General features: G+C 37.5%; 2 protein-coding genes and 2 long non-coding RNA genes across 6 annotated transcripts; 3 read left to right on the plus strand and 1 right to left on the minus strand.

The window, feature by feature from the left end:
- Positions 1 to 4,045: 4,045 nt before the first annotated feature.
- On the plus strand, positions 4,046 to 15,878 carry LOC104116021 (uncharacterized). 3 transcript variants are annotated; one of them, XM_009626788.4, is made up of 12 exons: positions 4,047 to 4,281; positions 4,398 to 4,489; positions 5,266 to 5,390; positions 5,477 to 5,659; positions 5,734 to 5,833; positions 5,924 to 5,951; positions 7,786 to 7,828; positions 7,940 to 8,092; positions 10,240 to 12,274; positions 12,416 to 13,826; positions 14,396 to 14,479; positions 15,469 to 15,878. In XM_009626788.4, exons 3-12 carry the CDS (start codon positions 5,332 to 5,334, stop codon positions 15,531 to 15,533), a joined length of 4,161 nt encoding a protein of 1,386 aa, XP_009625083.1. In that variant the 5' UTR covers positions 4,047 to 4,281; positions 4,398 to 4,489; positions 5,266 to 5,331; the 3' UTR covers positions 15,534 to 15,878. The 3 variants fall into 3 exon arrangements, with proteins under 3 accessions (XP_009625084.1, XP_009625083.1, XP_018633140.1); XM_009626789.4 differs by having other exon boundaries at positions 4,046 to 4,489; positions 12,422 to 13,826; XM_018777624.3 differs by having other exon boundaries at positions 4,047 to 4,489; positions 5,200 to 5,390.
- Positions 15,879 to 18,299: 2,421 nt separating this feature from the next.
- On the plus strand, positions 18,300 to 25,519 carry LOC104116022 (ABC transporter B family member 19-like). Its single transcript, XM_009626792.4, has 11 exons — positions 18,300 to 18,469; positions 18,615 to 19,070; positions 19,512 to 19,959; positions 20,680 to 20,734; positions 20,830 to 21,005; positions 21,183 to 21,347; positions 21,678 to 21,973; positions 22,260 to 22,576; positions 22,667 to 22,890; positions 22,990 to 24,906; positions 24,991 to 25,519. The coding sequence occupies exons 1-11, from the start codon at positions 18,300 to 18,302 to the stop codon at positions 25,336 to 25,338; spliced, it is 4,572 nt and encodes a 1,523-aa protein (XP_009625087.1). The 3' UTR covers positions 25,339 to 25,519.
- Positions 18,568 to 26,084, minus strand: LOC117281411 (uncharacterized). The gene is made up of 2 exons (XR_004512044.2): positions 25,867 to 26,084; positions 18,568 to 19,083 (listed from the first exon to the last, which is right to left on the minus strand). It is a non-coding gene; the product is annotated as an uncharacterized lncRNA (long non-coding RNA).
- A 12-nt stretch (positions 26,085 to 26,096) lies between these two features.
- LOC138907269 (uncharacterized) lies at positions 26,097 to 27,901 on the plus strand. The gene is made up of 2 exons (XR_011415079.1): positions 26,097 to 26,226; positions 27,388 to 27,901. It is a non-coding gene; the product is annotated as an uncharacterized lncRNA (long non-coding RNA).
- Positions 27,902 to 27,987: the final 86 nt, after the last annotated feature.

The raw sequence follows: 27,987 nt of genomic DNA on the forward strand, positions 1-27,987 counted from the left end.
ACTTGTATTTTATTCTGTGGTCAATAATAATAAATACTAAATATATCATGTTGTAATATGTCTTGTTTGAGAATATTGTTTTAACAAAATTCTTACTACCACTTTATGTTTTACCTCAAAGTCAAATAAGTCTTGTCATTCTACATTTTCACCTAAAAGAATTTTCTTTAATCTTTGCTTATAGTTGCTGCATTATTCACTGCTTAATATTGTTATATTTTTATATGATCTTTTATTAGCTTACCAATTGATTTAATATCTTTCTTATTACCCTTCTGATAATCATATATAAATATAAATTTTTATTCCTAAAATGTAATATATTTTTATTTTTTAATCCTCTTACTCAGAGCTCTTCCGTTATTTAAATCTATCAATAATATTTTTTAGTATTATTTAATTATTTAATATACTTATCCTTAAATTAAATCAAATTATAAATATTCTCTCTCTATATCTCTATTTCTCTTTATATATTTTTACCCCTATTATGAAATTTAATTAGATTTTTATATTAATATTTTATTGTATAATCAAAACATGTAGTATCACATTTTATTTTAAGTTATAACTCCCAATTAGTCTAAAATATTAATACATGTATTTTTAATTATTATATTTTAAATCTATTGTATTTTCTTATAATTATTTTTATATCACGTCCAATTAAATTTTCTTTCTCTTTTAGTTTCAGGATACAAATTTAACTTTTAATTTCGTTACTAAATTACCTACATGAGACATTTAATTTGTATTCTTAAAATTTTAATTTGTTATCCAATTATTATTTTTATTTATCTAGTAAAATTTTAATTTTGTAGCCCTATCCATAGTTTGAGCTTTTTTACCATAATTTTAATCTAATCTCAAGTTCAAATCATCTTTTCTTTCTATTTCTAATAATAAATATTTTTGAATTTTAATTATTGCTATTATGTTATATAATATATAGTATTTCATGTTTTCATGTGGCATTCATTAAATTTCCTCTTTATTTCATATTATTTAATATAATTTAGATAATGAGTAATTTTTTAATATTGATATACATATTTATATTATTTTAAATTAATACTCGAAATTATTAAATTATTTACATTTATTAATATTTTTTTAAGATTATATAGTAATATTTCCTATATTTTGATTTAGTTATTTATTATTAATAATTTAGAAATAAGTTATATGTGGCTTTTTTGATTATGCCATATGCTGAATTAGTTATTAGTTAATAGTAGTTAAGTGTTATTATATTATATGTGGCTAATATTAAGGTTGCCACTTGACTTAAGTGAATGACTTTTTCCTCTCCTTTTAATAATAAATCTCCTTTTAATAGTAAATAGATGTCATGAACAGTTACCAGTAACCATCTAATGCATACATGACGTAATTTAATGAAGCATGATTTATTTTCTAGAGTTATGCTTAAATTCCGGTAACATTTTTGCTTAAGAAGCAAGTTATAAATGTTTGTGGTATGTGGGTAATGGATATTCATTATTAGGCTATTAGCAATTTAATTAGTAAACAACTGCAGATTAACTAGATTTTCAATATAATTATTCATGAAGGGAAAGTACAGCGTGTCTGTTTCAAACCCGATTAGAAGTCTATAAAGTAGTTATTTTATATTAGCTAGCCGTTAATTGGTAATTTTTTATTACTTGGTTTTGCATTCTTATTTTGGCCGATTAAATTATGTTTTGTGATAAAAATAGCAAGGGGCTGAGGCAATTGGATGCTTGAGTACGCGACGCGTAATTAGTCCCTGTTGCTAAATGCTACCATTGCTCTTTCTTTCCGTCTTAAAATTGAACTACTAATTATTATTCATCTACTTCTCAATCCTGAATTAATGATTACGTAAAAAGAAAAAAAATAGTGACTACGTCATTGTTGGGTGTGTTTGTGACATCTTAATTCTAAGTATGTATTTAAGTATATTTTAAAAAAAAAAAACTTCTTCGGTATCAAAATTTTTTACTGTATTGCACGAGGTGATTCTTTTTAAAGATCAAATGTGTAATCTTTGAAAAATATTGTTATTTAACCTAAACTACATAGAATACTATAAATATTTTTTTAATTTAAAATATAAAAAATGATTGCAAAAATATAATCAAAGAAAAATATACTTGATTCTCCATAATAACACATTTTTTAAATTGTGACACAACTAATTTGAAATTTGTTGGCTTAATTTTCCTTTTTTATTATCATGTTTTATCGCTCATTTCATTGCAAAACTTTTTTTTTATGAAACATAGTATAAGAAAATGGTTCACATATGATTAACAATGTTTTTAATATCTACCCAAATAAATAGTTTCTTCCATCTCAATGAGAGGAAAAGAGTACAACAATAATCCAGTAGAATCCCACTAATGGGGTCTGGGGAGGGTAGTGTGTACGCAGACCTTACTCCTACTCTAAAGGAGTAGAGCGCCTGTTTCCGAAAGACCCTCGGCTCAAGAAAACAAAAAGACAAAACGACAAGAGGAGACAACATTAGTATCACCACAATAATCATAGAAAAAATAGGAACACCATGAAATGCATAAGAAAGATGCAAAGCAAAAACGATAGCTAGTAAATAGGACATGCACTGAAAAGCAAAGTAGTAAAACACAACATTGTCACTAGCTACCCTAGACAAAAACCCTACGTGGCCAGTCCCACAATGGTACGAAGTAAGTCAAGACTCAACTACATCCTAACCTACAACTTTAATACTCGACCTCCACATCTTCCTATCAAGTGTCATATCCTCGAAAATCTGGAGCCTCGCCATATCCTGTATGATCACCTCTCCCCAATACTTCTTAGGCCGCCCTCTACCTCTTCTCATGCCCTCTACAACCAGTCGCTCACACCTCCGTACCAGAGCATCTGGGCTTCTCCTTTGAACATGTCCGAACCATCTAAGCCTCGCTTCCCGCATCTTGGTCATCAATGGGAGCCACGTGCACCTTCTCCCCAATAACATCATTCCTAATCTTATCTATCCTAGTGTGCCCGCACATCCACCTCAACATCCTCATTTCTGCTACTTTCATCTTCTGGATATGTGAGTTCTTAACGGGTTAACACTCAGTCCCATACAACATGGCTGGTCTAACCACCGCTTTATAGAACTTACCTTTGAGTATTGGTGGCACTCTCTTGTCACACAAGACTCCAGATACTAACTTCCACTTTATCCATCCTACCCCAATACAGTGTGTGACATCCTCGTCGATCTCCCTTCCCCCTGGATAACCGAACCAAGGTACTTGAAGCTGCCTCTACTCGGGATGACCTGTGATTCAAGCCTCACATCCACGCCCACTTCCCCTGGCTCAACGCTGAATTTACATTCCAGGTATTCTGTCTTCGTCCTGCTCAACTCGAAACCCTTAGACTCAAGAGCCTGTCTTTAAACCTCTAGCCTCTCGTTAACACCGGCTCGCGACTCATCAATCAGAACTATGTCATCGGCAAATAGCATGCACCATGGCACCTCCCTTTGAATATGGTGTGTTAACGCATCGATCACGAGGGCGAATAAGAACAGACTGAGCGCAGAACCTTGGTGTAACTCCATTACAACCGGAAACTGCTCAAGGTCGCCTCCTACTGTCCTAACCCGAGTCTTAACCCCATCATACATGTCCTTAATCGCTATAATGTAAGGAACCGATACACCTTTTTGCCTCTAGGCATCTCCAGAGAACTTCTCCAAAGGAAAAGAGTATGATAGGAAATATAATAATTAACTATACGTCCAACTTATTTTAATTAGGAAATCAAATGCAACAACAATAAAACTTTGAAAGAAAAAGGAGCCAAAAGGAGTAATTCAAAAATTGTTGGTGCTAATTTTCTTTCCAAAAGGGGATATAACTTAAACCTTAAATAAAAAACTCTACACAGCTTGCGAATAAAAATATGGGCGACAAATGACAGATGGCAATCGATCATTAGCTAATTTGAAAACATCTACCCGCAAAAGACTTTTCTCTTTTGTCTTTCATCTTAGTTAAAGATTACAAAATACTGTAAAGATTGCTTATTTTGTCCGAAGCACTGCACTCTATGCCTCCACTCAAACTATTTCTTCTCTCTCTACTGTATCTACTCTTCACTCTCCATTTTTTCCTCTGTAACTGTGTGACTGTGTGTACATACATATAAATAAAGGGGGGGAGAGAGAGAGAGAGAGAGAGAGAGAGAGAGAGACAGAGAAAGAAGATCATTTGAGAAAGGAGTAAAGCGAAATCCATTTGACGACAGCTAGAAGTTAGTCCACTGTACATTGTAGGGTTTTCTTTGAAATTGGGGAAAACCCTTAAAAACACAATCCTTAGAAAAAAATTTAAAAGGGGTTTTAATTGTTTTTTCTAACTGACATTCAGCTTAAAGAAAATCAAAATGTCGGTTCGGATATGAACCGGATATCCGCCGATCTAGCTCGGTAATTCAAGATCTCCGCCTTCACATTGCTTAGGTGGGTTTTGATTTCTATGATCCTGTATCATTTCTCGCTATTCCTAATTGTTAGGGTTTTTGTGTTCAATGAATAATTTGTTTCATTTGTGCTCGGTTTGACTTGTGAAGACTTCAATGTTTTACTTTCTATATTTACAATGTCGTACATTGCCTTTTTGGCATTTGAAATTATATTTTGCCTGTAACTGGATCTGAAGAAAATGTGCTTTTGAGCAATGCATATTCGGTTATCACCCATTTTCAGATAAGATCTATCTATTAAATTGTCCCACATTGGTTGAGGGAGTGGGATGTTGCCTATTATATGGTATTGGGAAACCGCCGCTTCATGAGCTAGCATTTGGGATTAAGTTAGGCCCAAAATCCATTTTCCTGACATGGTTTTAGAGCTAGACCCATCCATATTCTCGGTTTACTCAATGCTGGCCCCTTATATTATGCTTTCCACGCCCAATTAACTAAGGCCTGGGCATGCAAAGGGTGTTAGATCGTCCCGCACTGGTTAAGGGATTCAGCTGTTATCTCCTTATATGATCTTAGGCAATCTCCCTCATGAACTAGTTTTTGGGCAAAGGTCCATATTATTGACACTATTATCTTTTAAAAGCATGTCTCATTTCCTTCTTTTGTTATGCTTATGAAACTGCTGAATACTACTGATTCTGAACATAGACTTAATTTTCTTTCTATTATATACCTGTGGAACAGTTGCGTGCTTTAGATTTGGAAGTGGCTTATGCTCATCGTTGACTATATTTTTCTGAAATTTAAAAGGCGGGGAGGTTATATGAAAGAAGCTAAAGGGAACATTGTGCTGATTTAGTGAGGGTGAGGGCAAAGATGGAATCTGATTCACTCCTTGATTATGCGGTCTTCCAGCTGTCACCAAAGCGCTCTCGGTGAGTGGTAGATATGCTTTTGTTTATGTATGAAAAGGTATATGAATTCGCTAATATTTCTTGTATTGTTGGAATTGCTTGGGCAGATGCGAATTGTTTGTTTCTCGTGGTGGAAACACAGAGAAACTGGCATCGGGATTGGTAAAGCCCTTTGTGACTCATTTAAAAATTGCAGAAGAGCAAGTTGCATTGGCAGTTCAGTCTATCAAGCTTGAAGTTGAAAGGCGCAGAAAGGCTGAATCATGGTTCACAAAAGGAACCCTGGAGAGGTAATGGCTTTTGTAGCTTGCCCGAAAAAAGATGGGAAAATGAAGAATGATTTGATTTTGTTTCTTCTTTGCAGGTTTGTGAGGTTTGTCAGCACGCCAGAAGTTCTGGAGCTTGTCAACACATTAGATGCGGAAATGTCTCAGCTTGAGGCAGCCCGAAAATTATATTCGCAGGTGGCAAACGCTATCATGAACTCACTGTAACCTTCATTTAGAAATGACTAAAATTATCAGATAATAATAGAATCTGTTCCTTTATTTCAGGGAACGGGCGACCAGTTTAATGGGACTGGTAAGATTACCTCATAACCAAATTTGGCTTTCACATTTTATTAAGTACTTCATGCCTGTAACCTCAGAAGAACACGACTGCCTGTGTCACCTCAAAGTGATCTTCTGTGCTGGCTAAGCTACCTCCCTTCTCGTCTAATTAGTCATCTCGTCTAATTAGTCATCTCCTTAAATTTCTGTGCATTCTCTCTTGGTGGTTGTTGCTGTTTCCCTTTTAGTATCACATCATGCTATTCATAATTTTCACCAGAAAGCATATGTAAATACTGAAATTATCTCTAGATTTTGGTTTTCCATCTTACTAGGGTCTACATTGTAAGCCAAGGTTAGGATTGTCAGTCGTGGGAGATATGATGGTGTCTGCATGGTTTATATGTCTGTTATCTGCTGAGATATGTTGAGATAAGACCATAAAACCTAAATAAACTACCAAATCAATTTTCATAAAGAAATATCTTTTACTTTTAGTTTGATAGAGAAGACATGAAAAAATTACTGACAAATATAATTGTGTTTTATACCTCTAACTGATTTGTTCTCAAAAAAAAAAAAGGGAAGGATGAGGAGAGACCTAGTCCTCTTCTATTTATTCGTCCTCATTAAGAATAAAAGTGGCATAACTTATTTTTGGTTGAATAAATTTTTTTACTTTTACCAAAAAAAGGTGGCATAACTTATAGGGGTCATCTATTGCCTACTTTTTGTTAGTTCAAATTTTCAATTGAACAATAAGAAGAATGAAAACACAAGGAGTTGTTGCTGGGGGATGGAGTTGTTGCTGGGGGATTCTCTCCTGAAATACCTGAACTAGGTATCTTCCTTTAGTAAACTAGGTATTTTCCTAAAGCATCTATCCTTTAGGAGTGATTATTAGGTATAATGCAATCTGCCATAACATAATTGCATCCATGGAGGACTAGAATACTCTGTCCCTCTACCTGTGCCAATCTTGTTGAGCAAACTGCAACCTGCTCCTCATGGATTGACAAACTCATTAATTACCCTATTGGTAGAGAAGAGGTTCACTATCTCCAATACTTTAGCATTTTTTGCTGTTCTTATATGTTAGCTGCATATCTGTTAGCTCATGCATCCCGTGCATTGTCTTCACGACCAGGATTCTTAATACCTAGGAGCTGCGTAAGTTTGGGGCTTAATTACTCTTCTCTTCCATAGAGACCAAAGGTTAACCTTTGTCTATAAATGGATTAGCCATCACCATCCATGATTACTTTGATGACCAAAGATGCCACGGGAACTAGCACTTTCTTCTATTTCTTGTTGTTCCCTGTGGACAATAAACAGTATTGTATAATTGAACTGTAAAGATCAGCTTACAAAATGAATAATCCTTGTATCACACTGGTAATTAAAGGTTAGAAATAGATTGCATGTTGTTAGATCCTGTGATCAAGATGATAAAGCTTACAAAATGAATAGACTGCTTTTGACGTATTTGGGTAGTCATCAACGTCTTTTATAAACATCCAACAAACGTTAGTTTTGATAAGTCTTTGTTTTCTTTAATACTGTTGTAGCAAACCGTGAAGTCTAAATTTGAAAGGAAAGTTTTTTCTTTATGTAGCTGTACCAACTCTATTGATTCCATTTTTCATGTGGAAGTGATCACGAAAGAAAAAAATTCATGCCTCATGTGGAAGCTTTGCTGCCTGGCCCCCGAATTAATTCTTTCATCTTATATATCGCTTTTGTTAAATTTGGGCATGAGAAGTGAAGACTGAATTTATTAAGAATTATCTTGTTTAAACATCACTGATTCTACGGCCCTATAGTGGTCTTTATCTGACAACCTTTTTGCTTTATTACTTATCCAGGTAGTGGTGGATCCGGGGTTACAATAGCAGCTGATGCGACAAAGTAACTTCCTCACTCTGCTTCTTCACGCATCGATTGCTTGTTACTGTTGGTTTTTTAGTTTGCTGCCCAGTAAAGCATCTTCATTTCATGTTCACTACTACCTATTTACAGGAAGGAGCTACTGCGAGCCATTGATTTGAGGCTTACTACAGTTCAGCAGGACTTATCTACTGCTTGTTCTCGTGCAGCAGCTGCTGGTTTCAATCAGGAGACTGTATCTGAACTTCAAACTTTTGCAGAACGGTTTGGTGCCCCTAGATTGAAGTAAGATTCTGGTGCTTTGACTTTGTTCATAGATTTCTCAGCCCCTCCATCCCTCCCTGCGTATCTGCTCGCAGAAGAATTATGGCTCGTCAAAATATTCTAGTTTTTGTAGTTCACGTAGGAGGGCATTGCTGTTCGGATTCTGTGTTTCTGCCAAATGACAGCCAGCTGACCATTGTGTTTAATTTAGCTGGTTAACAAAGAAAGGGGAACAATGTTTAGTTCAGGGTATTCCTATGAGATGCAATTTTGGTGGTTAGGTGACTGAGAAAGCAAATAACTGACCAAGCGCAGTTGCTTCCGAGGCGCATTAAAGCTTCTTTTTTTCTTAAGGATCCTTGACCTAGTCCAAATGAAACTTGACTCGTTGAAGCCCAAAATTGACTATAGTGATGGCTCAATAAATAGCAAAGTGATACCAATATTGTGTCCTTTTATCGCGTGGTAAGAGTAGATAAAAGTTCTCGTGCTTGGTTTCAGAGTGATAATATTTTCTAAGATCAACGGGAGTAATTGATTGATCTAGTAAAATGGAGAACTGTATACCTCTCTTGTCCAGATGGTAGTGAAGTATTTAGATTCTCAGCACCTAGATAAAGGCGGGCCAAAACCTGGGAGAAGCTGGAAGGGGTCACTGAAGCAAACCGTGTTTCCAGAAACTCCAACTGAGCTATCTTCAAGGTCCAGGGTAAAGCACACCGACAAGACCTGAGAGACCTTAATCAACACATCAAAGATAAAAGACACCTATCTGATTATGAATGTTAGAACAAGACTGAGGAAATAAAGTGAAATTAAGAAAAAGGAGATCTGCTGTATTGTGGGCCTAGCTGGCAAATGTGCGTTGGGGAATTTTATTCAAGGTCATATAGCTCTTAATATTCTACTTCTTTTACATTAATATAATTTGTGCCACATTCTGATTTTGAAGTATGATGCTGATACGGTGATACCAACCACTTTAATCATTTGATGAGTGGGTTTAGCTTCTTAGATGACCCACAAACTAGTGTCCATGACTATTTTGGATTTAAAACATCCGTTGCGAAGTACGGTGAATTTAAAATGAAAGGGCGCAATTAAGATTCTTTCTCTGACGTCGGGAGTGCAGAAGGTGTATCCGATTTTCTCTTTGTTCTTGCAGTTTTCCCCACGTAAAATTGGAAGAGTGATTCTGACATGTCTATAAGGACATCCACTGCACAGTTGAATTTAACCATGAACACCAGGTCCTTTCTTTACTTGCACAAAAAAGTTTGGTCGTAGCAATAGGATAATCTTTCTTGCTCTGCTGTTTGTGTCAGCGGGATTTAGTCATCTAGAGTTGACTGCTGAGATCTAAAGAAATGAAATCTTCTTGAGCTACTTTATGTATCACTTTTGTGTCAACGCCCTTTGGTTGAAACAACTGATTGCACTGGTTAAACTAGTGAGAGGCTATACTCCTTTAGTTTTTATTTCTGAGTATTTAGTTTATCAATAGGCAGCCTATGAAGTACTAGTACATTCCTTCTGTTTGACCAATTCTAGGAATGGTGTCAGGAAAAGATAGTGGAGAGAGGAAAGAAAACTTTTATGTTGTTTTCTTCCTGGTCACTTAAATAACTGGAGAATAAGAGAGTGATTTAATGCAACTTTCCTGTCTATTTGGCAAATTGATAGGAAATAAATGGATGAAAATTAAATGGAGCTAAAATTGAAGAAATTATATCTTGTTTGACAAGGGGGAATTGAAACAAATAGCTTCTTTTTAATTAAGCCTGCTATATGTGCTTTATGAGATCACACTGTGGTTAATAGAAATATGCTGTGCTTGTTTAAAAAAAAAGAAGAGATTATTGCTTGCAAATTGTAGCTTAGTTTTTTTATATTACAAACGTCAATTAAGAATCATAAAATGTTTTGACTTATATAATATTTTTCTCACAATTAAATTAAGATATCAATTAATTTAGCTAATTAAATTACACCTATATTTGTTTGTCCCATTTTTTGTTTTTTCACAACAGGGTTAACAATAAAACACACTAGGGGCGTCTATATTTTTTATCCGTATTATATTTCTGGTGATTGCAAAATAATTTTTGCACTGATTAAAAAAGTAGATTTGCGTTGACGACTGATAAGGTTCTATTGTTTTTTTTCAGGGAAGCCTGCAACAAATTTTTAACATTAAGGGAGAGGCGACCAGAATTGATCAAGTCACGAAAGGTGTCTGAAAGAGATGACGGAGCCGTACGTTGCTCGTATGGATCCGACATGTCTATCGACGAGGACCCCACTACTCCAGACCAACTACTTTCTGGGTCCCACTCCGCCGGCCCCCAGAAGTCCTCAACGTGTCAGCAACCAAAACCCCTTTTCGTTGCCTCCACTTCTCAATGTAACAGCAGAGAGTCCAGCGTGGAACCATTCGAGAACAGCAACGAAAAAAATTCCACTGCTGAAAAAGGGAAGGAGGACGTGAAAGAGGAAGAGAAATCCTCTGATCAACCTCAAGGTCCTCAACTGAAAAGGAGGCTAAGCGTGCAGGAACGAATCAACTTATTCGAGAACAAGCAAAAGGAGAATTCTGGGGGAAGTGGGAAAGCTGCTGTGGCAAAAGCCCCAGAGCTTCGTAGGTTGTCATCTGATGTGTCAGCCCCACCGGTGTTGAGAAGATGGAGCGGCGCCAGTGACATGAGCATTGATTTGGGTGGTGACAGGAAGGATATAGAGAGTCCTCTATGCACCCCATCTTCTGCCTCTGTTTCTCAGTCTAAGTCCAATGAGCAGAAGTCATTGAGTTTGGCTGATGCAGCAAGTCTAGAGACTAACTCTAATCTGCAGGTTCCATATACAAATGGGAAGGAGGAAGCTGATGGGGCGAAGCTTTTGACTGATTCTTCGAGGAGTATTCAAGATTCTACCAAGCTCATATCAAACTCAAATTCGGGCATCTTTGATAGTGATAAGGGTCGTGGGAAGATCAGGTCAAGCTCACATATCAGCGGGGCTGAGGATAAGAGTGTGAAATATCAACTGGATTCTGGAGGGCCATTTGCTGAGGTTGGTTTGACTAGTAACGCAAACTTCAAAGTTTCTCAAGGCGGTAAGGAGCTTGGGTGGAGCAAAGGACAAACTAGTCATCAGGTTATTGGCCTGAAAGATCAGAGTAGTCTACTGGGAGCTGCGCAGGCTGAGATTTGGCATCAGAAGGAGGATACTGTATCAACTGATCACTTGGTTTCTAAGCGCGATAAAGCTCCTCAAAGGACTGCGGTGGCCTCTGCCCAGTTGGTTAGTGGTTCAAGCTCAACAGTTACAGAAACTCCCGCTGCTCAAGTCCTTGAAGGTAATACACCGTATCTGCAGTCAAGGCGGCAATCACTTCCAGAATCTGAGGAAGTTGAAAAAAATAAGTTACCCCCAACTGAGAAATTAGCTAGTGCTTCTCAATCAAAGGTCAAAGAGCTTGGACATGTACCAATGAAATTTAAGAAGCAAGGGGGTGCTACTGAATTGGTTAAGAAGACTCAAGATAGGACGGACGAGATCATGATTGGAACTAGCAAAACACCGCTGTCAAGTAAAATGGTTTTGGAGCCTGAGGGGCTTGACTCATTTTTGACACCTCCTATTGAGCAAGTTCAGAGGGTACGGCAGCCCAAAGCAAACCAGGAAATGAATGATGAGTTGAAATTGAAAGCTAATGAGCTAGAAAAGCTTTTCGCTGAGCACAAATTACGTGCTCCTGGCGATAAATCTAATTCTACCAAGAGAAGCAGGCCAGGTGACGTGCAAAGCCGTCCAGTTGCTAGTTCATCCTACAGGAAATCTGTGATAGATAATTCTAATGTTGGAATTTCTGACAATTACACGTCCAATGAACCTGCCTCAAGTTTCAATGATGTTTTAAATAGGAGTTTCTCTGAACTAAGTTTTTCGGATGGTTCTCGAGGGAAATTCTATGAGAGCTATATGCAGAAAAGGGATACCAAACTCCGGGAAGAATGGAATTCTAAGAGAGCAGAGAAGGAAGCCAAACAGAAGGCTATGGAGGATAGCCTTGAGAGGAGTAGAGCTGAGATGAAGGCCAAGTTTGCTGGATCTGCTGATAAAGACAGTATGGTTTCTAGTTCTCGTCGGCGTGCTGAGAGACTCAGATCATTTAATTCGAGGTCTATTATGAGAAGAGAGCAGGTATAGTTCTTTTTCTATTCTGTAATAGATGCAGCAATACTTACTCATACATAACGTAGCCATTTCTATTTCTTGTTCTGTCTGTTGGTTTGGTTCTCTTGCATTACATGTAACTGACCTTGAAACAATTTGTTTTGGCAGCAACAGTTAGTTTTTGAGCAAAGTGATGACGAAGAAGATATGTCTGAATTATCAAAGCAGAAAAAATACGGTGAAGACAGGTCTTTCGACGAAACATCTTTTGGGGATGATGTTCGTAAGAACACTCGGAGTAAGAAGCCTTTACCTGTCAAAGGTTTGTCTTCATCAACACCTCGCACCACAGTAGCACCTGTTTCGAGGTCTTCTGGGAAAGCTTCTAGTAATACATCAGGTAGGCGAAGAATTCAATCTGAAAATCCTCTGGCGCAGTCTGTCCCAAACTTCTCTGATCTGAGAAAGGAGAACACCAAGCCTTCTTCCACAGCTGGTAAGACAACTCGTTCACAATCTAGAAACTACACCCGTAGCAAAAGCACAACTGAAGAGATACCCCTTGTCAGGGAGGACAAATCACGAAGATCACAATCCTTGAGAAAAAGCACTGCCAATATGGTGGAATTTAGGGAGACATCCGCTTTCGATTCTGAGGGTGTTGTTCTGACACCTCTCAAATATGACAAAGATGAGATGGAGCGGGGTATCATTGAAAAATTTCCAAAGAGTTCAGGTTCAAAGACTTTACTAAAGAAGGGCAAGAATACTGACTTCAGCTCTAGAGGTGGTCTGACTAAGACAAGACCTTCTGCTGCATCTAAGATTGTGGATGGCGATGACGAGTACAATGATATGGTATATGAGCCGGAAAACTCAGAAAGCAGGGGCCAGGATGAAGAAGAGGATGAATTTGAGAACATGACAGCTGATATTCAGGAAAACTTTGACAACGGGGAACCAAGACTGAGCCATGATTCAGAGAAATTGGAAAACTCCGGATCAGAAAACGATGGTGTTCTGAGATCATTTTCTCAAGTGAACTCTGCTTCAGAAGCTGTATTGACTTCTGTTGTGACTTCCAAGTTGTTATCTGGTGGACTTGTACAAGATTCACCGGGAGAAAGTCCTGTCTCATGGAATACACATGCTCATCATCCATTTTCGTATCCTCATGAGATGTCTGATGTTGATGCATCCGTGGACTCTCCTGTGGGAAGTCCTGCGTCCTGGAATTCACATTCTCTAAGTCAAACGGAGAGTGATGCAGCTAGAATGAGGAAGAAATGGGGAATGGCTCAGAAACCTATGCTCGTGGCAAATTCTTCTCAAAATCAATCGCGCAAGGATACAGCCAGAGGATTTAAACGGTTTTTGAAATTTGGGAGGAAAAATCGTGGCACAGATAGTCTAGTTGACTGGATTTCTGCTACCACTTCTGAAGGAGATGATGATACAGAAGATGGACGTGACCCTTCTAATCGATCTTCAGAAGATCTGAGAAAGTCAAGAATGGGCTTCTCACAGGAGCATCCATCTGATGATAGCTTTTATGAGAATGAGTTTTTCAGTGAACAAGGTGAAATAATATGCTTCACTCCCTAAAACAAAACATCTAGTTTCTGTATGGTGGATATTTATTGTTGCCTCAAGAATAGCTTCTGATGCTTGATTCTGTTTCTTGAGTTTAACAGTTCTTATTTCTCTTTTTGTGGGTACATTAATACCCGGAAAAGTTAACTGCCAGCACCTGACAGTAGTACGATCATTGTGCTGTTTTCTTGTTTATTAAGTGAAGATCCAGGGAGGATATCAAAATTCTTTTACATAATAGAAAAATAATAGGAAATGTCGGGAAGCAAAGGCGAGCCTCAATTCTAGCTTTATCTGTTATTGGTGGTAGTTTTGCAAATGGTCTTTGTGTAGAGAATGAAGCATATTAAAGGAACTTAGCAATGGGGTTTGAAGTTTAGTTCATACCTTAAACTAGGATAACTGGAATTCAGATTGTTTGGGAATTGCTCAGCTGGTGCTCTTGCTTGTTCACTTTGCTTTTGATTCCATCTTTTTTGTTTGTTGTTCTTCAGTCTTTCAACTTCAGTATAGAGCTTCTTCAAGTCACTAACCAATGATCCTTTCTTCTGGCAGTTCAATCCTTGCGCAGCTCAATCCCGGCACCTCCAACTAACTTCAAATTGCGGGAGGATCATTTATCAGGGAGCTCAATAAAAGGTGACCAGCTAGTATAAGAAGTTTGTCCTTCCTGTCTTATTGCTTGTGTTTTGTGCATGATAAAATTTCATTATGTGAAGAAGTCATCTTGGCTGAAGGAGAAAAACTAAATATAAAAAGTTTAGAAAGCCTCTTGTATTTGGTCTATTTGCAACTTAGCTCCATGAAATTGTAACCATAAAGGTCATTTTCAATTTATGCATTAAAGTCACAATCCTGACTTACATTAGGAGGTTGAACATGGCCTTACATTAAGAGATTAAACATGGAGGAAAAATAAAGCTTTGTTTTGTTTGGGTTGGGCAAAGAGCACTCCTTACTAACTTCATCTGACAGAGTTGGTTTTGACACTTCTTTTTGGTCTTGTCAGACATATTTTGTTGGGGTTTGCTCTTTTAATGGAAACTAATGTGTTTTTAAACAGATATCCTTGTTTATGTCACCAGCTTAAATTATATGGAGTCTATCTAGCTCTAGTTCTGGTGGGAGTATGGCAAAATTTGGATTCTAAAAGGTAATGATCATACCATCGCGAACTGATCACAAGAAGCAAAACTTGTCCAACAACCTAAACCTTGCAATATTCTGCTTAGAACTCAAGAATACAGTTGTACGAGCCTATAGAGCAGATCCTGTTCTACTAAGGTCGTAACCTTGCAAAAGTTCTGCTTACTACCAAAAATATTCTCTTTAGGACTTTCTTCTTATTAGCAACACACAGCACTCTATCATCTGTGTAATGTTAGCATAGACACGCAGAAAGTTGGACATAAACTTGTGTGAATCAGACTTGGTTATTCTCTTCCCCATGAGTTCTTATGTAGAACTGATCCAATCTAAGGTGATTATCAAAATATATAATACACAGAATATATAACTAACTTAATGATCACACTAGTTCTGATTTAGAATTTATAAATAAATCTTAATGCTTCCGTAATTTGAGGATATGCGCTCTTAACTTTTGTCACTTCCTAATTATTTTACAGCTCCAAGATCATTCTTCTCCTTATCGACATTCAGAAGCAAGGGAAGTGACTCAAAGCCAAAGTGACTATCCGAAGCCAAAGATAACTATTTTAAAGGATAAAGTTCCACTAATGCTTGGAATTGCCTTGTGATTGTACCAAACTTCAGACAATATTTCGCAGCAAGAGGTTGAGGTAGATGAGCTTCAATCATCGAAATATGATGTATACTTGTACTTAGTAATCACGGGGCTTGTGAAGCCTTTCTTGTGCTTAGCTGTTTCTAGTAGTTGTCTCAGAATATATGTTGTATATTGTCTTGAGAGGACACTGGCGGAATATTAATGTGATTTTGGTAGTCATAGCATTCTTTCTTATGTTGTTATTTACTCTTGATTTATGGTAAATATCAGAAGTTAAATTTTGTTCAATCAAGTATTGACAGTTTAGAAAGGTCCAGGGTTGAACTATTTGATTATGCTACCTTTACCTTTGTATGATACATACTATGACAGATTTGATGACCTTGTTATCTGGTTGCACAATTATTTGTTGCCTAGACGGCTAGACCCCTCTGGATATTTTACAATGACACACATAAAAAAAACACATTTGTCTTCATGCTAAGTACAGCATGCTGTCCAAATTTGCATATATTGTTGAAGGAATATCATAAAATTATCTTTTTTTTTAAAAATCACAATTATAGGATGTTGTCCAAATTTGCATAGAAATTGTTGAAGGAATATCTTAAAATTATGTTTGTTTTCATACCAAGTATAGCATGCTGCCAAATTTGCATAGAAGTTGTTGAAGGAATGTCTAAATCATCCAGTCAGAGCCTTACTCATGTTAGGGAAATTTCTTTAATCCTTGTTGCATAAATTAATTAGAGCTGATTCTAAAGCATCTCCACGGAGTTATTGAAGGGTGCTTTATAAGGATTAATTATTTTTGCGGTTTGTTAATTTCTACGTAGAATAATTTATTTACGTTTAGCTCTTGAATTTGAAATATGTTAGAGTGTCAACGCCAGAAAATTGCCAGATTTAATGCTAAGTGCAGAATTAGAAATGTTTAAATGGATCACCGAAATGTAGTGTCGTGGAATGATTGGAATTCTTTTAATTTTATGCTAAAGTGCAGAACTAGAAATGTATAAATCGACCACCAAACTGTAGTACTTTTTTTTATCCTTAACTAGAGGTCTTGAGTTTGAGCTGACTTGACAATCTTTCGGTAGAAAATTTGAATATGACGGGCGAACTAACAAAATAACAGTCCATTCAAAATGTATGGGAGAGATCTCCTTGTGACATTTGGATACATGATGTTTGATTTGCCCGAAAGGACACAGAATTACATCAATTTCCGGGGATCACTTTCGCTTGTTTCGTTGTCGGAGTGCATATTGTTTTATCGTTTAATTGACTTCTTCTAGAGGGAGGAACATGAGATTAATTAGTTTAGTAACAAAGTCATGATTTACCTCTTTCTATAATTAAGTTTTTTGCCAAGAAGGGAATCACAGAAGAGAAACAATGTCCTCTTTCAAGTGGCATTATAGGCAATTGTCACTTCAAAGGACAAGATACAGACATGACCAAAGGTAAACAAATAAAAGATAAGAAACAAACAACTACGTAAAAGCCGTTAATTCACTAATTCCTACGTTTTTGCATGGAAATCTGACCCCCTCATTAGCCGAAGGCCGACTTCAAGAGGGACAACTTTCTTCATAAAAGATTTTTCTTAATAAAACAGCTGGAGTTGAATGCTACTTTAACCAAAACGACCATGCGACCAAATCACAGATTGTCAAAATTAATAGTTCCCACTACTATGTGATTAAGAGTTTGAACTTAACATAAATCTAAAAATTGTTTAGTTTACTAACCTCTCTTTATATGCGGAGTCTAGAGAAAGGTCGGACCACATTAGGTCCACTGTATGCAGTCTTACCTCGCATTTCTGCAAGAGGCCATTTCCATGGCTTAAATCCAGAACTATTTATGTAGCCTTATCTTGCAATTTCTGCAAGAGGTTGTTTTCACGTCTTGAACGCGTGACTTCATCCGGGACGAAGCTAGAGTGTCGGCTACGGGTACGGCTGAACCCAATAACTTTGGTTCAAACCCTATATTTATCTTAAAAAATTCATCCGGGACGAAGCTAGAGTGTCGGGTACGGGTACGGCTGAACCCAATAACTTTGGTTCAAACCCTATATTTGTCTTAAAAAATTTATTGAATATATACAAATTATTAATTTAAAAACCCGTAACTTAAAATAATTACAACCTGACGTCCTTCAAATCCGGCTTTGTACTTTATTGTTATATGGCGACTAACTCTTAGCTCCGTGCCAACTGCCTAGGCTCCCCCTCTGCCCAATGTCTAGACCACAAATCATTCTCGCGCCGGCTGGTCAGCATATCCTATAAACTAAAAGCCGGCCTACCAAAGTCACTAATTAAAACTAAGTGACCTAAGATAAATCTTTTTTCTTTTTCTTTTTCTCTATAGATTACGAGAGCAGTCGACAGTCATCAGCTTTATTTATAGAAAATGATGATTGGTCAATCATATATTGTCCTGAAATACTTAAAAACTTTACAACGTTTGAAAAACACAAATGCAAAACCACTTATTTTTGGTCTTCGAGAAGTCAGAAGGCATCTTAATAAGGCGGATTGATCAAAGGCATTTTGTTGTTCAAAAACATTCATCCTAGGAAAATTTTGCTAAGAGAGAGCTGTAAATATACCTTTTTATGTTCATATTTGTCTACTACCATTCTATAACTTGAAAAGAGACAATCAGAATTCTTCACCATCAACAGCATTAATCCAAATGGCTCATTCTGAGTTTTCATCTTCCACTAGGCAGAGACGCCATACTACACCTGTGGTGTCACAGCAACCTTCCACATCATTCTCAATGTCAATGTCTACCTCCTACAACAACTTTAGTCGTGCGCGCAATCCCACGCCTGCTAGTCCTTTTGCCTCCGATGATGACAGGTCAGTCGCGTAGTTAAATGTATTGAAAGATGTACAACTGAATCCCATTGTCGGAAAGTCTTACTGTGCAAATAGGCTAAAACAATGTTATATATATATATATATATAAATTGTTGAAGTAAAAGTGACACAAATAGTTTGACAGGTCATGGCAAGGCGAGCTTTCTTGGCAATTTGAGCCAATAGGGTGGCGCGATAATCGCAACCTTAGTGCAGCACTAAGTCCGTGGACAGCTTCTGATGCTTCTTTCACTTCAGCAGCACATGGGAGTAGGATTTTCAGGAAATCAGCTAATGATTATTACTTATCGCGGACGACTAATGGTGTTTTCCATAGCTTCATTAATCCATCATATGATCATTCTTATTCTGGCCTCCAGCCTTCTGGAAGGCTTGAGCTTCAAAGTTTTGATTCCAGGGCCAGTGGGAATTCCTATGCCTCTCGTGATTATAAGGGCAAGCCCCACAAATCTTCAAAATTGGCAACTATTACAGAAGGGACCAGTGCTGGGAAAAGTGGTCCTTTGGCTGTGAAAGACGAGCTCCAGTCGATAGAGTTTGACAGAATAGAAGATCTTGAAAGGCAAATCCAGATTGACGGGTCAGATACCAACCTATATCATTAGTAACAATGTTAAATTGTGTGACTATATCATCTAAAAGCTAAAACTGTTATAAAGAGCACACATTTTTTTACGTGCATGTCTGATTCTTTTTACATGGGCTAAGCATGTGGAAGAGCACACTTTTAATCACCCCTTACTTAATGAAGACTTAACCTAAATAGCCACCCGCCTAACCGCGTAAATTAGGAATAGCCGACGAATGTATAATCCATGTATAATATGTGTATAACTATGTATAATCAGTGTATAATCTATATATACTGGGGCTAGGAAAAGTAAACAGTGAATCCAGTCGACTATTTGTGTAAAGATCCACTTAATTATATTATGTATTCAACAAACACAATGACTCAAAATGGTTTCAGTATCAAAAGCTTATACACAGGCAATACTAATCATGCTAAACTACGTTGCAGGTCAAATGCTCATAATCATGGCATCGTTAGAGATCATCATGGACACCTTGATCAGATGGAACATAGCTTCAATATTAATGATACCTCTGATTGTGACGTGAAATGTGTTGATCATGTTTACGACGAACACAGCCACCATGTTCAATATTCTAAACAATCAAATTTCCAGCAGTATGGAAATGATTTGTACAATGATATTGACAAGAATCCTATAATACACGATGAAGAAAATGATGCAGAGGATGAGGCAGCAGCTCCTAAGCCAGTAGGGTTGTTGAGCTTGTTCAAATACTCCAGCAAGTTGGATATACTATTACTGCTGTTGGGTTGTATGGGGGCTCTAATAAATGGAGGATCTCTTCCTTGGTATTCTTATCTTTTTGGTAATTTCGTAAACAAAATTGCCCTGGACAAAGACAAAGATCGGATGATGAAGGATGTGGAAATGGTAATATATACTTACTATTTCATTGTATGCTCCTCCTTCCCTGCAATTTTTTATCCGTAGAAAAGTTGACATAGAAGAATTTGGTAGAGGTGTAGGTGGCAAAAGGGCGGGTTGGGTCAACGGGTCAAATCAATAAGCTAGTCATAACTCAACCTGCTGAAAGTTTGCTTGGGTCAAAATGGGTTAAGTAACAAGTCATAACCCAACTTGTCTAAAGATGACCCAACTTTCCCTCCTTTTTTATTTTGTTTTTTTAAGAAAAAATGCGAAGCTAATGTATTTTTGTTAAATTATTAGCTTCAGTTCTTTCAAATTTACATAATTACCGATCTCCAAATTATATTGTATATTTGGGTTTGAGTTGCATTTTGACCCGTCAGTTACATTGTTTTGACCCATTTTGGATCAATAGTTTGATCAGCCATTTCGGGTTCAACCCGTTCAGTCTAGTTAACAAACGAGTCAGAAGTAAACCGCTTAAACTTGGGCGGGTTACTAAAAATGGGTTGATCTTGAGACCTCTGTATGGAGGATTTGAATAGAGTTAGAGTAAGAATGAAGAATCTGTCAAGGATCTCAGTTAATAACTCCTTTCTCTCCTGCTAGCGGTTAAAAGAGAAAAATGAATGAATACTATTAATCCTAAATAGAGCAACTAATTGCCTATACACTCATTATCTAAATCTCAAGAGATCTTATAATAATTGATACAATCTTCAGGTGTGTGTGCTTATGACAGGGCTAACAGCAGTAGTCGTGGTTGGAGCATACTTAGGTAATTTAGACATTTGTATTCTCATATATACTATTCTGGATTTTAGAGTTTAAAGGAGAGTAATCACAGTTGACACTTTAATCATCTTATGCCAGAGACAACTTGCTGGAGATTGGTGGGAGAAAGATCAGCTCATAGAATAAGAACAAAGTACCTAAGAGCTGTTTTACGACAGGACATTGGATTTTTTGATACAGAACTGAATACTGGTGAAATCATGCATGGAATTTCAAGTGATGTGGCACAAATCCAAGAAGTGATGGGAGAAAAGGTACTTCTTTTTGCCCATTGATACTCTAAACTGATAAGTTTTCACTTCTTAATAGTGAAATAAGCTGTGTGTTAACCTTTACCACACTTATACAATGGCTAAACTAATCCAAAGAGAACTCACACCAAATGCATACAACAGCCTCTCTGATCCCGTGTAGTTTTGTACTTCATGCAGATGGCACATTTTGTTCACCATATCTTCACTTTCATCAACGGCTACGCAGTTGGTTTTAGAAGATCGTGGAAGGTTTCCCTGGCAGTTTTTGCAGTCACACCACTGTCTATGTTCTGTGGCCTTGCTTATAAAGCCATCTATGTTGGCCTCACACAGAAAGAAGAGGTGAGAGGCATGCAATGCAATTCAGCGTAACTCCTCCTCTCCCAATTTATATGACACTCTTTCTGTTTGGACCGTCCAAAATTGTTTCACAGCATTCCTAAAACCTTCACAAGTTCCAAAATCAGCTACAATATTGAAGTGGCATTTTCTCCATCAAACTAACAGTTTCCTTGTTATTTTAATACTTTCGCCTACTATTATTTCTGTAACAAATGCATCAAAATGCCGTTCCTATTCAAATAGTTTAAACTGCACACTGAGTTCACTTTAATATTTCTCTGTTTAGTTCACTTTAAACTGCACACTGAGTTTTGTTGTTCTTTTGTAAAGGAATCTTATAGAAAAGCTGGCAGCATTGCAGAGCAAGCAATGAGTTCAATTAGGACCGTTACTGCTTTTGTAGCAGAGGACTTTTTAGATGCAAAATATGTGGAATCTCTGGAGAATTCGGGGCGTTTGGGGGCAAAGGTTGGTTTTGCTAAAGGAGCAGGAATTGGAGTTATTTATTTAGTTACTTATGCGACATGGGCATTGGCTTTCTGGTACGGTTCAATCCTTGTAGCAAAGGGAGAGCTTTCAGGTGGTGAAGCCATTGCTTGTTTCTTTGGGGTTAACGTCGGGGGCAGGTAAATAATTCTGTCATTTTTCTCTCTATCTTCCCTCCACCAGAAGAAGATTTAATAAGCTAATCAACTTAAATTAATAAATGAAATTTGAGGAAGTCTCAAACTTTAAAGGAAGCAAACATTTAACAATCATCAATGTATTGCAGAAGAATTCAGCTTATTGACAACTATTCCATAATAGGGAAATCATAATAATTTACCAATTGATGTAAACAGAACTACTAAATTTTTGCCATTGGCAGCATATCTGGTCTGGCTTAAGTAAACCATATGTCTATTTGTGCAGGGGCTTGGCTCTATCCTTATCTTACTTTGCTCAGTTTGCACAAGGAACAGTTGCAGCTACTAGGGTATTTGAAGTTATAGACAGGATTCCAGAGATAGATCCCTACAGTTCAGAGGGAAGGAGGTTGTCAACTGTAAGAGGGAAAATTGAATTTAAATGTGTTACCTTTGCATATCCGGCTCGTCCAACTGTCCAGATTCTCCAGTCTCTTAACTTAGTCATTCCAGCTTCTAGGACATTAGCATTAGTAGGCACCAGTGGAGGGGGAAAGTCAACGATCTTTGCTCTTATAGAAAGGTTTTATGATCCTGTTCAGGGTAAGCATATGAATCTTTCTTATATAGCAAGTATAACTGTTTGTGGATATTTTTCATGTCTGATTAAGGAAATTACAAATATCTGGGCAGGTCTAATTACCTTGGATGGTCATGATATAAGAACATTGCAAGTGAAGTGGCTGAGAAGTCAGATAGGTATGGTTGGTCAAGAACCGGTACTATTTGGGACAAGCATACTTGAAAATGTGATGATGGGAAAAGAAAATGCTACCAAGAAAGAGGCTATGGCTGCTTGCGTTGCGGCAAATGCTCACAGTTTTATCTCAAGACTTCCAGAAGGCTATGATACACAGGTGCAGTATATGGATTATCAGTTCATATTCCACAATAATCTAACAAGATAACGATATGCATATTAAAAGGGTACTTCTAAACTTAATGTACCTGTACAGGTTGGAGACCGAGGAACCCAACTCTCTGGAGGACAAAAGCAGCGGATTGCTCTTGCTCGAGCAATGGTTAAAGACCCAAAAATTCTTCTGTTAGACGAACCAACAAGTGCCTTAGACCCCGAGTCTGAGGCCATTGTACAACGCGCCATTGACAAGATCTCCAAGGGCAGAACCACGTTAGTGATTGCCCATAGGTTAGCTACCGTAAGAAATGCTCACACTATAGTCGTTCTTGATCGTGGTTCAGTTGTTGAGACAGGTAACCATGATCAGCTAATGGAAAAGGCTGGGGTCTACTTTGGCCTCATCAAGCTTGCTTCAGAAGCAGTCCCAAAACCTATGTCAAAAGAGGGAGATGTTCCAAAGGAAATGGAATTCTCTGCCTATGAGAAATCAATTTATGATGTCTCGAGAGTAAAAAGTGTATATGAAATCTCAAAATCAAAGTACCTAGAATCTATGCAAGAAGGAAGCCACAGAAAAGAAGAAGGAAAGATCAACAGCTATCGTCTCTCAGAATTATGGAACCTGCAGCGACCCGAGCTGATAATGCTATTAGTTGGGCTAATATTGGGTATGCTTGCAGGTGCAATTCTCTCCCTCTATCCCTTAGTTCTAGGGCAAGCACTTAAAGTCTACTTTTATACAGACATGTCAAGATTGAAAAGGGAAGTTGGATACCTCTGCTTGATACTAGTTGGTCTTGGATTTGGGTGTATATTCACTATGGTAGGCCAACAAGGCTTCTGTGGTTGGGCTGGTACCAGGCTAACCATGAGAGTTAGAAGTTTATTGTTTAAAGCTATACTCAAACAAGAACCTGGTTGGTTTGATCTTGACGAGAATTCCACTGGAGTTCTAGTGTCAAGGCTTTCTGTTGATTGTGTCAGTGTCAGGTCTGTTGTTGGTGATAGGTTTTCTGTACTGCTAATGGGCCTGAGCTCAGCAGCTGTTGGACTTGGTGTGTCATTCAAACTTGAATGGAGATTAGCTCTTTTGGCCACTGCTCTCACACCATTTACTCTAGGAGCAAGCTACCTCACTTTGATTATAAATGTAGGAGGAAAACTAGACAACAGCTCTTATGCGAAAGCTAGCAGTATAGCTGCAGGGGCTGTGTCAAATATAAGAACTGTGGCAACATTCTCAACTCAGGAGCAAATAGTTAAATCATTTGAACAAGCTTTATCTGAGCCCAAGCGAACATCAGTCAGAAGGTCACAAATGCTTGGTCTAGCACTAGGCCTTTCTCAAGGTGCAATGTATGGAGCATATACCCTGACTCTCTGGTTTGGTGCTTACTTGGTAAAGCAAGGCTATACCAATTTCGGTGACGTATATAAGATTTTCCTAATACTTGTGCTGAGCTCATTTGCTGTTGGACAACTTGCTGGCCTTGCCCCAGATACTTCTATGGCTTCAACCGCAATACCCGCTGTTCTTGCTATCATTAACCGTAGGCCTACAATAGGCAATGAGCGTGTGAAAGGAAAAAAGATTGAAATATCAAAGCCATTTGATATAGAGTTTAAGATGGTCACATTTGCATATCCGTCAAGGCCGGACGTCATAGTGATGAGAAACTTTACTCTTAAGATCAGAGGTGGGACAATGGTAGCATTGGTTGGAGCAAGTGGATCTGGAAAGTCAACAGCGATATGGTTGATACAGAGGTTTTACGACCCAACACAAGGAAGAGTACTAATGGAAGGGGTTGATCTGAGGGAGCTGAATTTGAAGTGGTTGAGAAGGCAGACAGCTCTGGTCAGTCAAGAACCAGCCTTATTTGCTGGCACCATTAGAGAGAATATTGCATTTGGCAAGCCTAATGCTTCATGGGCTGAAATTGAAGATGCAGCAAAGGAAGCTCACATTCATAAATTTATCAGTGGGCTTCCTCAAGGTTATGAAACAGAGGTAAGCCTCACATATGTTTTTGATTTTAAGAGTAAGGTGGGCATGACTTGACTAATCTCTAGAGTTTGGCATGCTATTTTACAGGTTGGTCAGAGTGGCGTTCAGTTATCAGGTGGACAGAAACAGAGGATAGCAATTGCAAGAGCCATACTAAAGAAATCAAAGGTGCTCTTACTGGATGAAGCTAGCAGTGCATTGGACTTAGAATCAGAGAAGCATGTTCAAGATGCACTCAGGAAGATTTCCAAGAGGGCTACCACAGTTGTGGTAGCTCATCGCCTTTCTACAATTAGAGAAGCCAGTATGATTGCTGTTGTGAAGGAGGGCACAATAGCAGAATATGGAAGCCATGACAAACTCATGGCTTCCCACCTTGATGGTCTATATGCTAGCTTAGTTTGGGCAGAAACAGAAGCCTTGGCGTTTTCTTGATCTTGATTATGAAATATTTGGAAGCTCATCAAAACATTGTCCTTAGGAATTACTTCATCATATATATTAAAAAATCCATAGCTTATTCAGTAATCTCGGGAAATAATGTAAAAGTTTACGATGAACAAGTATCATTTTTGGCTTTAAGGATGTTCTTGATTCTTGAACAGATTAAATCGAACACACTGTACTCAGGCGGATAAGCTTTAGTATATGGGTTGTGGAACCTAGTAGTTTTGGCTCAAACCATATATTAAGAAATTCCACTAAATATGTAAAAATTTAAATTCATAACCCAATTAATTACTAGCACTCGAAGTCGAGTCCGTAAATTCAGAACCCAAAAAGTTCAAATCTTGGATCCACCTCTGACTGTACTTAGTATCAAGTATGCAAAACAGATCAATGCTTTGAAGAAATAAGCTCGGAAGACTCTATAAGCTGAAGCTCAGATATGAAAGTACATTACATGTCATTTTCAATAGTCCTACATACAACTGCAAAGTCAAAATCCAATACTTTTCTTACCTCTCGAAATAGTTACACCTCCTCTTCCGGGAAGTGACCCTGCGACCAGCACAACATTCAAGAGAAAAGTGACCGGATTACCCTCAAAGTTCCAACACATCATATTCAGGATTTGGACAAAAAGGGTCATCTGAAATCAAACTAGATAATGGAATGGCCCGGCGTCTTGGCTTAGAAGCTAAGGAAAGTTTGAAGCCTTGCAATGGAAAAATATAAAATTTGCTTCTTGGCTTGGTTTCCACATCGTTCCGGCTCTGGGATTCCCCTCCGTCTTCAGTTTTTGTTTTTTCTTGGCCCACTATATACTTGATCGTAAGCTTTAGTGCCTCCTCCCATTCACACTGGCAAAATCACAAACAGGTAAACTACATTCTTGGTCATAACTGGAGTACTTGAAAACTAAGAGTAGAGGTCTTATATGCCATCGGAATATAATTTGCGTAATGTATAGGTCTTATATGCCGTCGGAAATATAATATGCGTAATGTATAGGTCTTATATGCCACCGGAAATGTCATTTTCCTCATACTTTTCACCATTGTCTGATGCTCTGCTTCCTGTGAAAAAGGATTTGCTGTTTTAGTTAGAAGCATAAATGAGTTTTGGTGGCGGCCAATGAGTTATGCAGGATTATTGCACTTTGGAGTAATAATAAATTTGACAAAACACATGGGTAGTTTAAATGGTTTAACAATAAAAAAATTATTAAATTTGTCAAGATTCACGAGCAGCAGGATAAAACTGCACATTTCAATTATTTGAACCTTAAATATATTAACTAAATATCAGAGGACCAGATTCGACATTTATTAATATTTCAGGGACTAAACATGCAAATTTGTATAGTTATGTTCTTTTGCAGTACGTACGCATGAACTCCACTTCCATAGACTACTTGGAAAGAACATAGTGCAGTTTATGATCAAAGAAATATGACAATTAAATATGTAAGGATTCGTTATGCTGAGATTAATTTTACTGTGATTAGTTATCATCATATTATTTATTATTGATTATTTAGTATGTTGTATTAATTCTAGGGTTGTTGAATTTACTGTTTTATCCTGGGATAACTTATCCTGGATTACTATTTCACTATCTGGCAGGTATAATTTATTCTGGTACTATTTTTAATCCTGGAATAACTTATGTCATGATTAGTGACCAAACAAGGAATAAAATATTACTAAGTTTTTATTCCATGATTATTTTTGCTTATCCATAGTTAGTGGATTAGTTGTATGGAAATGCAGTAATGCCTATCTCGTTTTTCTTAGGTTCTTCTTGATTTGGATTTCCTTTGATGTTATCGTTCCACTGTGCCATTGTTACTGCTTATTGTTACTGCTCCACCGTCCTTTACCATCGTCGTGAGCCTAGGGTCTATCAGAAACATCCTCTCTACTCCTCCGTAGTCCAAACTCCACTTGTGGATTCTACAGGGTCATTGTTGTTGTTGTCTTCTTGATTTGGATTAGTTTTATTTAATTCATTTAACATGCATATATTTGGCATAACCAGGAGCAAAACAAGATGGAATCCCTCGTACAAGTACTTATTAAGCTTCTTCACAGTATGAATACCAATAAGAAAGTTCGTGGGGAATATATATAGATCAATCCATTTACAAGTAATCAGCATTGTCCCTGCCTTAAATGGATATGAACTGTGGCCAAACCACGGCTTCGTTGTTAAAGTCTCAGATTCTTCTCATTCACATGCATTACACTATCTAAAGAGGAGAACGAGCTCATTTAGAACTACAAATTGCAACTTGGGCAGCCCGGTGCACAAAGCATCCCGCGATCACGCAGGGTCCAGAGAAGGATCGCACCCCAAGGGTGTGATGTAGGAAACAAGAAACTGTTGGAGAAAACAATCAATCCTCAGAACATTATTCATGCCCTGGTCTTGGCTACCAGTAGTGACAGGGGCGGAGCTACCGTATATATAGTTTATAGATTCGGCTGAACCCAATATCTTTGGTCCAAATAACCTTGTATTTATTTTAAGAAATCTATTGAATATGTTAGGATCGGGAACCCGAGTAGTGCGGAATTTAGCCAAACAACGGTATAGTGACAATAACAAAGACAATGAAAGTTGATAACAACGACAATT

The sequence above is a fragment of the Nicotiana tomentosiformis genome, chromosome 3, assembly GCF_000390325.3.
Source record: "Nicotiana tomentosiformis chromosome 3, ASM39032v3, whole genome shotgun sequence".
Taxonomy (NCBI): Eukaryota; Viridiplantae; Streptophyta; class Magnoliopsida; order Solanales; family Solanaceae; genus Nicotiana; species Nicotiana tomentosiformis.

Excerpts from the sequence above, each read along its gene's own strand:
- LOC104116021 (XM_018777624.3), top strand. The coding sequence starts at position 5,332 with ATGGAATCTGATTCACTCCTTGATTATGCGGTCTTCCAGCTGTCACCA. Across the intron at positions 5,660-5,733 it reads ACAAAAGGAACCCTGGAGAG|GTTTGTGAGGTTTGTCAGCA; the intron begins GTAATGGCTTTT and ends TCTTCTTTGCAG. Across the intron at positions 7,829-7,939 it reads ATAGCAGCTGATGCGACAAA|GAAGGAGCTACTGCGAGCCA; the intron begins GTAACTTCCTCA and ends ACCTATTTACAG.
- LOC104116022 (XM_009626792.4), top strand. The coding sequence starts at position 18,300 with ATGGCTCATTCTGAGTTTTCATCTTCCACTAGGCAGAGACGCCATACT. Across the intron at positions 20,735-20,829 it reads CGTGGTTGGAGCATACTTAG|AGACAACTTGCTGGAGATTG; the intron begins GTAATTTAGACA and ends ATCTTATGCCAG. Across the intron at positions 22,577-22,666 it reads GTTTTATGATCCTGTTCAGG|GTCTAATTACCTTGGATGGT; the intron begins GTAAGCATATGA and ends ATATCTGGGCAG.